This window comes from Phaenicophaeus curvirostris, chromosome 24 (assembly GCF_032191515.1).
Source record: "Phaenicophaeus curvirostris isolate KB17595 chromosome 24, BPBGC_Pcur_1.0, whole genome shotgun sequence".
Taxonomy (NCBI): domain Eukaryota; kingdom Metazoa; phylum Chordata; class Aves; order Cuculiformes; family Cuculidae; genus Phaenicophaeus; species Phaenicophaeus curvirostris.
This window is the reverse complement of record NC_091415.1, coordinates 4835508-4848982: the sequence shown is the minus strand read 5'-3', so window position 1 is coordinate 4848982 and position 13475 is coordinate 4835508. Positions and strand designations below refer to the sequence as shown.

At 56.4% G+C, this 13475-nt stretch overlaps 2 protein-coding genes across 2 annotated transcripts; one reads left to right on the top strand and one right to left on the bottom strand.

The window, feature by feature from the left end:
• Positions 1 to 2744: 2744 nt before the first annotated feature.
• LHFPL5 (LHFPL tetraspan subfamily member 5) lies at positions 2745 to 7567 on the bottom strand. The gene is made up of 4 exons (XM_069875620.1): positions 7138 to 7567; positions 3607 to 3843; positions 3246 to 3281; positions 2745 to 2989 (listed from the first exon to the last, which is right to left on the bottom strand). The coding sequence occupies exons 1-3, from the start codon at positions 7547 to 7549 to the stop codon at positions 3262 to 3264; spliced, it is 669 nt and encodes a 222-aa protein (XP_069731721.1). The 5' UTR covers positions 7550 to 7567; the 3' UTR covers positions 2745 to 2989; positions 3246 to 3261.
• A 1918-nt stretch (positions 7568 to 9485) lies between these two features.
• On the top strand, positions 9486 to 10905 carry CLPS (colipase). Its single transcript, XM_069875621.1, has 3 exons — positions 9486 to 9894; positions 10436 to 10558; positions 10640 to 10905. The coding sequence occupies exons 1-3, from the start codon at positions 9799 to 9801 to the stop codon at positions 10775 to 10777; spliced, it is 357 nt and encodes a 118-aa protein (XP_069731722.1). The 5' UTR covers positions 9486 to 9798; the 3' UTR covers positions 10778 to 10905.
• Positions 10906 to 13475: the final 2570 nt, after the last annotated feature.

The following is a 13475-nucleotide window of genomic DNA, read 5'->3' as shown; positions in this document are numbered from 1 at the left end:
GTTTGCGTGTGTGACTCAATGGGGACTCGTCTCAGGCGGTGGGCGGCATCTGTCTTTTGCCTTGATTGGGCTTCGCCAAAGACAGAATTGATGAGAATACAAAGTTTTCCCCGAGTCTCCTCCCTGTGACGCTCTGCGCGTTACGGATGTGAGCTCAGCCCTGTTCAGATATCCTCCCTTAGCTAAATTTCAACTCTCTTTTCTTCGTGAGGGGGACGTGGAGATCCAAACGTGTCCTTATCTCACTAACTCAGGAGCCCATTTCCTGCTGTTGACCTGTAGCTGGCAGTGGGGGGAGAGGTCGTGTGGCACCAAGGCCACGTTAGCTCCTTGCAGAGCCAAGACCTCCATCCTCCAACATTTTCTAGGTGTCTACTGTGCTCTTCGCTTCCCGGTCACATGCCTTTTCTTTAGTTCTAGCTGCTTAAATCTTTCTAAAAGCGCTATTTAAACCTAGCTCTTAGTATCCTTTATCTCTTCCTCCAAAGTGCCCTGCCCCCTTTTTCTTCCCCCTGTGCCCAAGTAGTCACAATAGTTTCTGGACTCGGTGACGTTTTCTACGTTAACACCTGTGCCTGTGACTGAAAGGTGAGAAGCAAAACAGGCAAAAGCTGGAACTCGCTCAACGCACAATCTTCAGCATAACGATGGGTGCAGAGGTAGCCTTGTTGCAGGCAACTCTTACAACATTTTAGTGAGCTGTAACTTTTTTGAGGGGGTTTATCCCTTTCTGGCACTTTTTTTGCCTTGCTTGAGGCAGTTGCTGCATCTGTGAGTGACTGATTTTCATTGATATGGTCTAGTCTGGCTCTTCATTTTTGACCCTTCACTTTTTCCCCAAGGGAGGGGTGGCAGCATCTGTATTCTTCAGCCACGCTATAGCCCTTGACTTTTCAAAACCAACACTTGAAGTCTAGTGTAAAGATTTCTTCTAACTTGCTTCAGGTGCTGGCCTTCAGAAATAACTTCCCACGATGGGACTGCCTTTTATTTTCTGGGCCATCAGCACAAGGAGAGCTGACAAGTGGAGAAGAACTGACTTTTCTGTCTCAATACTGGATTAGAAGCTGTTTCTAGAGTTACCCTGTGTAAAAATGTTCTTTGGGGTTTCTGTATAAACGTTCTTGGAGGGAGTTGGATGTGATGAGTGAATGGGTTAATTTTAATTAAATCACTGTGGTGTTAAGTTTTATGACGGCTTCTTCTAGGCTTGCCCATCCTATTGCAGATCCAGTGCGTCCTACTCGATTCTAAACCAGGATTTGGCAGCACTGGGACTTGAGAGGCAACTCCTTCCCCTGGACCAAACAGACCTTTGGATTCGCGGTGGCTTTCGGGACAGAAGTTGCTGGAGGCCCTGCAGATGCTCTCCGAGCTAATTATGCTACCAGAGCTGCCAAGACCACTGTCACATGTCCCTGCGTGTGTGGTTGACGCTCCTGTTCGGAAGGATCGTTCATTCATAAACCCTGGTGTCATTTAATCCACTTGAAGCAGAGTTTCTCCAGTCCAGTGCCTGATGGGGCTCATTAACGCGACTCATGCTGCATGTTCTTTTAGGGTAGATCAGGTTCTCTATGCATATAATCGAAAATTAAAGGAAGGTAACATACCAAAAGAGTTTTGAACTGCTGATTTGATTTTTTTTTTCCCTTTCCTCTGGAGTTTTTCTAGTCGTGCATCACTTCCCGGGCTGTTACAGAAGGACGGCAGCCAGGACTGGGTTCCTGAATCCCTTGTCTCTCGCTTGGGTTTGTTACATTTCCAAATTAGTGCTCCCACTAAAGGATTTGTACTTGTCAGTCTAAAACCTGAAGGAAAATACATTTTTATTCTTTCTACTTCGGTGCTTTGTCTTTTTTTTTTTCCTTTGTGAAAGCCGTACAATAAAGAGATTATTTAATAACTGAGCCCTACTCCTCATCTCTTCCCTCCATCAGCCTGTTCAGAGCTAATGGCTCATTGCTTGAATTTTCTTTGCTAGGGAGTGCTTAGTTTTGATTTCCAGAACGGGAAGCAGGGAGATGGTGTGGGATTTTGTGGCTGGTGTTGTGCTCTATTTAAAAAGAGGGGAAGAGCAGGACAGCTCTGCTGCAATGGTTGGACTCAATGATGCAGTGAGTCTCTTCCAACCTGGTGATTCTATGTTTCTATGAATGTCTCTGTTCTAAACTAAGTCTTCCTCCAAGCCTGTCGCATCTCTGCTGTCTTCCCTGGCAAAGGGACTGAACAAAACCTTCCTAAATGCTTTTTTTTCAGGGGGAAGCATGAAACTGGAAGGTGCTGAATTGAATTGACTGCTGCAGGCACCGACAAATGACAGCGAGTAGAAATGCAAACCATATGACAGGCTAATTGGATTCTGGATGGGATGAGGTGCTGCTTTCTCTTCTGTAGGAGTGGACTGTGTTGGGTAGGATGAGAAATGATGGCTAAATGGGATTAATCAGCTGGTACAGGGAGTTGATGCTGACCAGCACCAGCTGCCACGGTTTGCAGGTGCTCTTAGAGGCTGCTGCAGCCTGGCAGATGGATTTTTTTTCCCCAGAAAAGGTATTTTTTCCTTTTTAAAAGGTTGTGTTTGGTCATTGGTGCTTTGAGTGGGATGCTGATTCACAGCTTTGCTAGGAACTGGATGTGTTATGGTATTTTTTGATTACAGGGGTGACCTGGGACCTGGCAGAGGAGACCAGCACAACATCCAAAACACACCTGGGTTTTATTCAGAAGTAATTTCCTCAAAAGGAGATGTGCAAACCCCAAAACCCAGCAAATCGCCCTCCTTCTCCTTTTTCCCCAGGCTTGCTGATGGACTCAAAAAAATCCCATGTCCAGTTTGGGCTCTTCCCATCCCATAAACTCCATGAGCTGGGAGCCGGCAGTGGTGGAAAGAGCAGTTGTAGAAAACCCGTGGAAGCTGGTAAGTTTAAAGCTCCTGGAAAGGCCACTTGAAAGAGCAGGGCTGATGGAAGAAGAGCTGGAGGTGTCCCTGGGAAGAGAAAGAACAGCTCAGCTGCTGCCATGGGAGCACGGTTTATAATTTTAAGCAGGTCTTTTTTTATCACTGAGCAAGGATTGGTGTTTTCCCGATTCCAGGAGGCAAAGTAAAAGGCTTTTCTCTTTGACCCACCGTGACTACAGCACCACACTCCCTAGAGCTGTCGATGCTTTAGTGATCAAACCACACCAGCAACGTCACAGCGAGCTGGGAAGAAAGGTTAAAACCCACAGCGGGCAGCACTTACGTGGTGATGGGCTCCGTCAGTCATTGCCCTCTTCTTCTGTAAAACAAGGATAATTATGGTGTTAATGGGGTAGAGAATCATAGAATCACCAGGTTGGGAGAGACCCACCGGATCATCGAGTCCAACCATCCCCATCAATCACTAAACCATGTCCCTCAGCACCTCATCCACCCGTCCCTTAAACCCCTCCAGGGAAGGGGACTCAGCCCCCTCCCTGGGCATGGATGGGGCTGTTACTGACCACAGCAGCTCTGCTTCTCCCCCTGGAAGAAGCCACCAGCCCCCAAGTAATAGCCAGAGGTGGCAGGGGAGGGATGCTCTGCAGCAGGATGGGCTCAGAGCTCAGCTGAGCTGCCTTTACCTTTACTTTCCACTTGGAAATCAGAGGGGAGGAGGTTGTCTTGCCGGTTCCCCAACACGAAGGCCAGGAAGGAGAGGATGAGAGCGTCGAGGATGCCGATGATGCAGAGGATGTACGCCCAGCGCACGGTGCAGGCACCCAGCGTGTACTTGTCTGTCTTGTCCCCACACATGCGCTTCACCTCGCTCGAGTCCCAGCCGTCCGGGTAGATGAGGCAGCCGATCATCAGCCCGGTCGCTGCGGGGAGAGGGAGATGTTAGAGCAGCTGCAAGACAGAATCCTAGAGTCATGGAACGGTTTGGGGTGGAAGGGACCTCAAAGCCCAGCCAGTTGCACCCCTGCCATGGGCAGGGACACCTCCCACTGGATCAGGGGCTCCAAGCCCCATCCAACCTGGCCTTGAACCCCTCCAGGGATGGGGCAGCCACCGCTTCCGCAGGCAACTTGTGCAAAATCCTCAAAATGAAGAATTTCTTCCTGAGATCTCACCTCAATCTCCCCTCTTCCAGGTGAAAACTGTTCCCCCTCATCCTATCCCTGCCCTCCCTGATCCAGAGCCCCTCCCCAGCTTTCCTGGAGCCCCTTTCAGCACTGGAAGCTGCTCTAAGGTCTCCCCAGACCTTCTTTTCTCCAGGCTGAACACCCCAATACCTGCTGAGCCAATACCGCACGGGGAGGGGGACAGCAGGGCTGCATCCAGCCACAACCACAATGCTGCAAGCAGATAAAACGCTCCGGGTCAGCTAACTAGTTTTAAACATTCCCTGCTCCCATGGGCTCTGCTTTATCCACGCTGCTGCAGCCGGGAAGGAGCAGGATACATCATGCTGCCTTCCCGTGAGCTCGGATGGGCTCCAGCAGCATCTCCCCTCACTGCGTTGCCCAGGCAACATCTCTCCTGCCTCCTCACACATCCCTGGCTGTCACTTCAAAGCACAAAACTGGGATGGATTTAGTCTGTACCAAGTAAGAAACCTTGTTATTGCCCCGCGCGTAGCTGGGTATCAGCTTATGCTTTGCCGAGTAACAGCTTTGCAGGCAGATTAATTCTGCTTGTTCAGCTGGGGTGGTTCCAGCCCGGCCGTGAGCCACTGGCTCTTCTGCAGCCGCTCTCATCGCACACACGACCTCGACGGCCGCTCCAGCCCGGCCACGTGGCCCTTGGCACGTCGACCTGGTGGCTTTGCCATGGGAGCTGCCCAAGGGCCCTTTTCCTGCCAAGCGGCTCATGTCCCAGAAGCTCAGAAGTGCTTTTTTTTCCCCCTCTCCCAACACGCTCAGAGAATTCGTTGTTGTATTTGCTGGACAAGAGTGACTGAGTTCAGCAGGGAGAAGAGCCAAGCTCATCCGCAAGACTTTGGGATTAACGGAGGCGCTTTGCATCCTCCACTGTTATCTTATGGAATCATAGAATCCCCAGGTTGGAAAAGACCCACCGGATCATCGAGTCCAACCATTCCCATCAATCACTAACCCATGTCCCTCAGCGCCTCGTCCACCCGTCCCTTAAATCCCTCCAGGGAAGGGGACTCAACCCCCTCCCTGGGCAGCCTCTGCCAGGGACCAATCACCCTTTCTGTAAAAAAGTTTTTCCTAATGTCCAGCCTGACCCTCCCCTGGTGGAGCTTGAGGCCATTCCCTCTCGTCCTGTCCCCTGTCCCTTGGGAGAAGAGCCCAGCTCCCTCCTCTCCACAACCTCCTTTCAGGTTCCTCTCAGGCTCCTCTCACACCAGAAACAGCCTCTGGGTGAGTGGCCGTTTGCCCCTGCCCTTTGTGGACAGGTTAGGCTCAATGGTTCGTGGTTGGACTCGATGATCCTTTCCAACCTAGTGATCCTATGATTCTATGGCATCCGCAGCCTCCTGCAGCAGCGAGATGCTTCCTACCCCATACCAGGGCCTTTCCTCCATCACTGGGTGCTCACTACGCCAGAAAACACTTTCAGAGTTGTTTCCTCACCCTTTACCAATGTTTTTTTCCTCTTGGTTTGGGGACAGGAGAGTGGCAAGGCCAGCAGGCATCTTCCTAGGTCTGCAGAGAGCATCACTGAGGAGCGGCTGGTTCCTCTTCTATTTAATTATTTTCCCTGTAGCTGACAGAAAGGAGGGGCACGGAGAAACGGAGGAAGCTGGAAAGAAATTGCTTCTCCCATGAAAATGCACCGTGGTGTGGAACAAAGGCCAGAGGATGGATTTGCTCATCACCTGCCCCTGGTTTAAAATTTTTCAGGGAAAGGGTGATTGGTCCCTGGCAGAGGCTGCCCAGAGAGGGGGTTGAGTCCCCTTCCCTGGAGGGGTTTAAGGGACGGGTGGACGAGGTGCTGAGAGACATGGTTTAGTGATTGATGGGAATGGTTGGACTCGATGATCCTGTGGGTCTCTTCCAACCTGGTTATTCTATGATTCTATGATTCTATGAAAATCTCTCCCAGCACACAGCAGCACCTGCATTGCCCAGCGGTGGCTCGAGAGCTCCCCAGACCTGGCTGATGTGGAGAAACTGGGCTCTTGGGGGTGATTCAGGCTCATCCATGTGGATGGAGCTGCCCGTGCTGGGTTTCTCTCCCACATCCAGCACAAAAACCCATATGGAAAGACCCACATACGACAGCAAAGCTCTTCCCTGCTCTGGCTCCCTGCGAGGCTGAGCTGCCCCAAGCCTCTTATCTAAATCTTTGCTTGAGCGCGTTTCTTTAGCCGGGAACTGGAGCGACCCCCGTGCCGCAGAGCAGGATTTCAGAATCATAGAATCACCAGGTTGGAAAGGACCCACCGGATCATTGAGTCCAACCACCCCCATCAATCACTAAACCATGTCCCTCAGCACCTCGTCCACTTGTCCTTTAAATCCCTCCAGGGAAGGGGACTCAACCCCCTCCCTGGGCAGCATGAATGATGCAGGAGCAGCAAAGAGCCGGGGTTTGGGTTTCAGCTGAGGCTTCGGAGGCAGAGGCTGGGTTACCAGGTGCCTCGGGTGTCTCGCTGCATTGGGGGGAGGGATGAAGAAGGCTGGGGATCCACAGGAACGAGTAGAGGGATGAGCAGAAGAGCCGGAAAGCGTGGGTGATGATAAATCCTATTGCCAGTCCCCTCCTCCTGTTCCACCTCCCCAGTCTGTCGTTCTCCAGGGGAGTTACCGGCTGCTGCAGGAGGTACCACGGGCACCAAATAACCCAGGAAACGTTATCCCTGTCTCCCTCATTAATTCCTGCAGGATCTCTATGATGGCAGGGAGCCCCGTGCCCCGACTCTGTAAGGTTTTATGCTCTGAAGCCATGACCCCACGGCGCCGTGGGGCGAGACAAGAGCCCAGGTAAGAGGGAAGGGGCTGTGTCTGCGCTGTCGGTGCCGCGTGGTTTTGCGCAGCGAGTCTGTTTGGCCTCGGTTCCTCTGCCTTGCTGTCAATTCCCTACTGGTAACCAGTAAGGGGGAGGAAATGGGGCACGGGGGTTCTCCTGGTGTCCTGCTCCTGGCCAGCCTCCCCCGGGAAGAGTCAAGAGAAGGAAAAACCCTCACCCCCAGCCCCGCTCACCCGCCGCCAGCTGCATCCAGGCGCAGACTTTATACACGGTGGCCGCGTTGCAGAAGAAGAAGAGGCTGAAGCAGAGGATGGAGCCGATGATGAGGAAGGTGGAGATGCCGACGAAGAACATGGCAGTTTTGAAGGCGCTGGAGGGGATGGTGCCGAAGTCGAGGGGGCTGCCCTTGCAGATGAGCTCGCCGGTGAGCGCGTTGCCGATGCAGTAGGAGAAGAGGCCGAAGTAGCCGGCTTGCGGCGTGTCGATGCTGTCGCCGATCCAGTAGGGCTGGATGAAGGTCACCACCATCAGGATGGAGAAGCAGAGGGTGAAGAGCGCCCAGAGCACCCCCATGGCCCGCGCGTTCCGCACATAGTTGGTGTGGTAGATCCGAGCCGCCTCCTGCGCCGGCAGCAGCTTGGGCATCGCGGGGGCACCGGTGCCGACACCCACACGGAGCTGGGGGGGCCCCGCCCCGGAGGGAGGGGGGGCAGGGGGGGCAGGGACCGCCCCGGGGCGGCGAGAGCCCCCTCCGAGCGGGGGGAACGGGCTCTGCCCCGGGATGCTCCCTGTATCCCTGGGATACGGCTCTGGGATGAAGGATGCTCCCTGTATCCCCAGGATACGGCTCTGGGATGAAGGATGCTTCCTGTATCCCCAAGGATATGGCTGTGGGATGAAGGATGCACCCTGTATCCCCAGAACACAGCTCTGGGACGCTCCTGGGATGGCCCTGTATTCCTGGGATACAGCTCTGGGATGAAGGATGTGCCCTGTATCCCTGAGATACGGCTCTGGGATGAAGGATGCAACCTGTATCCCTGGGATACAGCTCTGGGATGAAGGATGTGACCTGTATCCCCAGGATACGGCTATAGGATGAGGGATGCACCCTGTATCTCTGGGAAACGGCTCTGGGATGCTCCCAGGATGTGCCCTGTATCCCCAGGACATGGCTCTGGGATGCTCCCAGGATGACCCTTTGAATGTGCCCTGCACCCCGGGATGCACTCCTGGGCTGTGCCCCGTATCCCCAGGATTGAGCCCTTGGGATGCGCTCCGTGTCCCCAGGATACAGCTCTGGGATGCTCTCAGGATGCACCCTGTGTCCCCGGGATGTACCCCTGCGATGAACCCTGTGTTGCCGCTGTGCTCCCGGGATGCATCCTGTATCACCTGGATGTGCCCCTGGGATGACTGTCCCACCCCGGGATGCACCCTGTGTCCCCAAGATGTGACCCTGAGATGAGCCCTGTGTCCCCAGGCCCAAAACTGAATATCCAGTCTAACCCTCTCCTGGTGCTACTTGAGGCCATTTGCTCTCATCTTGTCGCTTGTGATCTGGGAGAAGATCCCAGCGACCTGCCTGGCTCCAACCTCCTTTCCAGGAGCGACGGGGTCTCCTCTCAACCTCCTCTTCTCCACATTACGCAGACCCAGGTCCCTCAGCCACTCCCAGAACCCCTGGGCTCCAGTCCCTTCCCAGCTCTGTTCCCCTTCTCCGGACACGCTCCAGCCCCTCAACATCCTTTGTGGAGTGAGGGGCCAAAACTGAACCCAAGATCTGAGGTGCAGCCTCCAGCACCAAGTCCAGGGGTCGATCCCTTCCCTCCTCCTGCTGTTCATGCCATTTCTGATCCAAGCCAGGATGCTGGTGGCTTTCTTGGCCACCTGGGCCACTGCTGGCTCGTGTTCAGCTGCTGTTGATCTGCACCCCCAGGTCTTTCCCACCGGGCAGCTTTCCAGCCACTCTCCCTCAAGCCTGGAGCTGCACGGGGTCGTTGTGACCCAAGTACAAACCCCGGCGCTTTTGGTCCACCCTGGGACTTTCTCCAGGAGCTGCATCTGGACGAGAGACTTCAGAGGCTGAGCTCCTGCCGTAGGATCCAGACAGCATGTGCACAGCGTGGCAGCCACCCCAGAGCCAGCGCCAGCGTCACCTCCACGGCCACCGACGGCCAGGGCTGCCCGGCCGTTAATCATTGCCGAGAGCAGCCGGGCCAACACGGGTATGAAAAGCTGCGCCATTCCCAGGGCTGTTCTCCTTCCATCAGCTGCAACCCTGAGCGTGAAACACTGAGAGCAAATACCTGGCCAGGCAGAGTGTGGTGGTGACCCACGGGATGGGGACCTCGGTGGGCTCTGGAGCACGGAGCAAGGCTGGGAGGATGCTGGCAGGAGGGTGTGCTCGCTCCTGCCTTGCTTTGGGTTTTCTCCAGCAGGTTTCTTGGCGTCTGTGATCATCAAGTGCTGGAGGATCTAGGGGTGGGTGCTTTGCCACAGAGCAGAGCTCTTACCGTGGTGGCATCTCTTGCTTTGACCATGAACCCATCGGCCCAGCGAGGAGGACACCTTGGAGAACCAGGGAAGGAGAGGAGGGAGGACTGGAAATCTTGCGCGGTGAAGGACGGGCGCGCAGTGACTTCACGTTGACTTTGGCCAAAGGAGCTGCCGAAGGGCAGGTTGGCACTGCTGGTGCAGGACGGTCACCTGGGGACACCCCGAGATGTCCCCACCGCGGCACCGCCTGGCATCGCTGTTCTCCAGCCCCGGGCAGGGCGGCGCTGCCCCAGCGCCACGAGTTGGGGTGTGATAGGAGCAGCCACATCAGCTGACAGAGACGCCCGCTATAAAGCGCCCGCTGGCCCCACGGGGAAGACGTGAGCGAGCCCACCATGGCCAACTCGCTGCCCCTCTGCCTGGTCCTGGTCCTGCTGCTCCTGGCACCGGCTTTGCCCGCGCCGCACGAGCGAGGGCTCATCTTCAACTTGGTAAGAGGGACGCTGGTCCCGTCCTTGGCACAGGATGCCCCCAGCGATGTGCTGGGTGGGCTGGAGGGGTCTGGGGTGCTTTGGAGAACCCAGGGCGATGGCCACAGCCACTGAGAGCGAAAGTCATTTATATCTGGGGAAACTGAGGCAGGTGGGGATTGTCTGCTGGATTTTCCAGGGTTGGGAGGGATCTCAGAGTCCACGAAAGCAGCTCTGCAAAAGGACAAGGAAGGCTGAAGGTGGCTGAGATGGAAGCTCTCTGCTGGCTGCACCAGTGAGGACCCCTCCTTGCGGGGCTCACAGGGAATGGGGAGGGGGAGATGCTCTCTCTGTGGTGTTCCAGCCTTGTTCCCACGAGCCAGGCAGAGAACAGCGATTCAGGGGGTGATATTCTGGGCCGGGCTGAGGAAAAACACGTAGGCATGAGGTTCAGGTGCCGAAAGGTGCCCGACACCCACCTGAACCCCCCGGGCCCGGAGCTGGGAGGGATGAAGTGGGGACAGAGAGGAACCTGGGGCTCACACGCTGCCTCGCGGCACAGGACACGGGGGAGCTGTGCATGCAAAGCGCCCAGTGCAAGAGCGGCTGCTGCCACCGCACCGGTGGCCTGAGCATGGCGCGATGTGCACCCAAGGCGGCCGAGTCCCAGGAGTGCACCCCAAAGGTACGTGTTCCCCTGCTCCCCGGGGCAAGCCAGGGACGAGGTGACGTCCCCGGGGCTCCACCGTGCCTTGGTTCCTCGCAGAGCCTCTACGGGGTCTACTACAACTGTCCCTGCGAGAGCGGCTTGACTTGCGATGCTGATAAGACCATCATAGGCTCCATCACCAACAGCGACTTCGGTGTCTGCAAGGACCCCCGGGAATCCAAAAGGTTGCAGTGATGGAAAAGACACACACACCCCTCCAGTGCTTCCCTGGCTGCCCTTGCCTGTCCCCCTCCCCAGGGATGCCTGGACCTGCCTGCATTGCTCCAGCTGCAGGGGGTCCAGTAAAGAGCATCTTCTGCTGAGCTGCAAGCTGAGCCTGTTCACTTTTCCCTCTGGCCTGGGATGGGGACAGCAGGACCAGAAAGTCCTGGAAAAATCCGCAGGGATGTGGTGGCTTTGCCTCCTCGTTGACAGGCTGGGAGGGAGTTGGGGTTGTTCATCCTGGAGAAGAGAAGGTTCCAGGAAGAACTTCGAGCAGCTTCTAGTGCTGAAAGGGGCTCCAGGAAAGCTGGGGAGGGGCTCTGGATCAGGGAGGGCAGAGAGTGGACGAGGGGAATGGTTTTGAGCTGGAAGAGGGGAGATGGAGAGGAGATCTTGGGAAGAAATGTGGGGTGGTGGCTGCCCCATCCCTGGAGGGGTTCAAGGCCAGGTTGGATGGGGCTTGGAGCCCCTGATCCAGTGGGAGGTGTCCCTGCCCATGGCAGGGGTGGGACTGGATGGGCTTTAAGGTCCCTTCCAACCCAAACTATTCCATGGTTCTATGATCCTATGCGTGCACATCATACACAATTGCATAAGAACCCGGGCTGGGCCAGCAGGGAGCCGTGGGGCGAGCTCTGCTCCGGGTGCAGAGGAAGATGCAGCAGCTCCAGGATCCAAGGGAGCTGTGCAGGTTGTGCCAGACTCGGTCTATTTGCTGCTGCAGCTGCTCTGGTTGGAAACACCCCTGGAAAAGGTTTGTCACTGGAGAAGAAGGTGAGGTTGGAGCTGCTGGGTGCTCGGGGTTTTTCATAGAATCATAGAATCACCAGGTTGGAAGAGACCCACCGGATCATCGAGTCCAACCATTCCCATCAATCACTAAACCATGTCCCTCAGCACCTCGTCCACCTGTCCCTTAAACCCCTCCGGGGAAGGGGACTCAAGGTTTGGTGGTTGTGTCCACCTGGGCTCCGGATGACCCCACGTGTGGGATCTGCATCTCCTCGTGGTGGGCAGGTGTGGCCAGGAGGTGGTGAGCCAGGTAGGAATCCTCCTGGAACAGGATCCCACGTGAGCAGCAGTCATACAAACCATGGAGCCCACTCCTCCAGCACCTCCACCAGCATCTCACAGAGCAGCTTCTCCAGCTGTGAGATGCCCAGGAGCTTCAGGAATTCGGGATGGAGCTGGTGAGATGATGCTGGGAGCAGCCCTGGCTGGCAGCGAGGGGACAAATCCCTTTAACTCTGCATCCAGCGGAGCTGTGCCCGACGCAGGGTGGGCTGCGGGGGGTGATGCCACCTCGGACCCGACATTTGGGCGTGGGGAGGGGGTGCGAATGTGCTGCAGGGATGCGAGGAAGACGAGGCGCCCACCTCGCAGAGCTGGGGAGGCAGCAGGAGATAAAGGAGTCACCAGAGGCTGGGTTCTTGGCTTCTCCAGTGCCATCTTCACCCCATGGGTTTGTAACCCTGGGGCAGAAGGAGCCCCAGGCACCCACAGCCCCAACTGTGCAGTGGGTGGGGGGTCCTGGGGGGCCGTGTCGTGTAGCTGAGGGTGTCCTGCAGAAAACTTTCTTTCTAAAACAAGGGTGACCTGCAGAAACACAAGGGACACGGCTGGGAGGGTGGCAAAGCTGGGGGAGGATGTTCCACAATGAGGAGGGACTTGGGAGGCAGGACAGGGGATGCTCCAGGGACCCACTGGCACCTGCCACCCAGCTCGATTAGAGCCGGGAAACCACGGACCCGCGTCTGAGTTTTAATCTTGTTGGCGGGGAGCGGTGGAAGCTTTGAGGGTCACGGCCTCACCATGGTGGCCACCAGTTTGATGTCCTCGTGGATGCGGCTTGGAGGAAAGGGGAGGTGGGAACAGGGCACCCCTGGGCACCCCTGGGCACAGCGAGGGGGTAGGGGACACGGGGGCACCTCCTTGCCCCCCCCCACCTGCACAAGGTCCCCACTTTGGGGCTGCCAGGACGCATACTGGGGATACTGGGAGCCAGGGTGATGCTCACCGGGGCTTTGCATCTCTGGCCTGGGCAGGATGCGGCCACTGCCCGGGCTCTGGTGGGGCTGGGACCAGCAGAGGGCAGCCGCACCGTGCCCACCGCCTGGGGCCCCCCCAAAGCCCTGGGGACCCCCCCAACCTAGCAGGACGCCCCCAATCCCAGGGCAGCTCAGCTTTGGGGGGGGGGGGCTCTGAAATACACCCAGCCCTGAGCCCCACTTTGGGGTCACCCTCTTCTGGGTGTGTGGGGGGGTACAAATATTTGGGGGGGCTCAGGCTGGGTCAACTCCTGGTGTGGATGATGGGGATTTTGGGGTGCCCCTATTTTTGGGGTGCCCCTATTTTTGGGGTGCCCCTGCACTGGCAGGAGGAGAATGGGGGCACCAGAGGGGTGGGAGGGGGTGACTGAGCAGGGGAAGGGGGAAGGACACCCACATAAATGAACACCCCCCCCCCCCGCCATCTCAGCCTTATATTTACTGGTGAAGCGGTGGCTTTATTTTGGCAGCTCTGGGCTGGTAAATATTGGTTTAAACCGAAAACCAGACGCCTGACTCACAGCATCTTAACAAACACAGGAAGGGGCCCCAGCGCGTGTGGGGTGCTGGCAGCCCTGGGGACGGGGGGGGCCCCAAACCGGGGGGGGGGGCACCCTCAGCTG

Excerpts from the sequence above, each read along its gene's own strand:
- LHFPL5 (XM_069875620.1), bottom strand. The coding sequence starts at position 7,549 with ATGCCCAAGCTGCTGCCGGCGCAGGAGGCGGCTCGGATCTACCACACC. Across the intron at positions 3,844-7,137 it reads CTGGATGCAGCTGGCGGCGG|CGACCGGGCTGATGATCGGC; the intron begins GTGAGCGGGGCT and ends CTCTCCCCGCAG. Across the intron at positions 3,282-3,606 it reads TTTCCAAGTGGAAAGTAAAG|AAGAAGAGGGCAATGACTGA; the intron begins GTAAAGGCAGCT and ends CTTGTTTTACAG.
- CLPS (XM_069875621.1), top strand. The coding sequence starts at position 9,799 with ATGGCCAACTCGCTGCCCCTCTGCCTGGTCCTGGTCCTGCTGCTCCTG. Across the intron at positions 9,895-10,435 it reads GAGGGCTCATCTTCAACTTG|GACACGGGGGAGCTGTGCAT; the intron begins GTAAGAGGGACG and ends CTCGCGGCACAG. Across the intron at positions 10,559-10,639 it reads CCCAGGAGTGCACCCCAAAG|AGCCTCTACGGGGTCTACTA; the intron begins GTACGTGTTCCC and ends GGTTCCTCGCAG.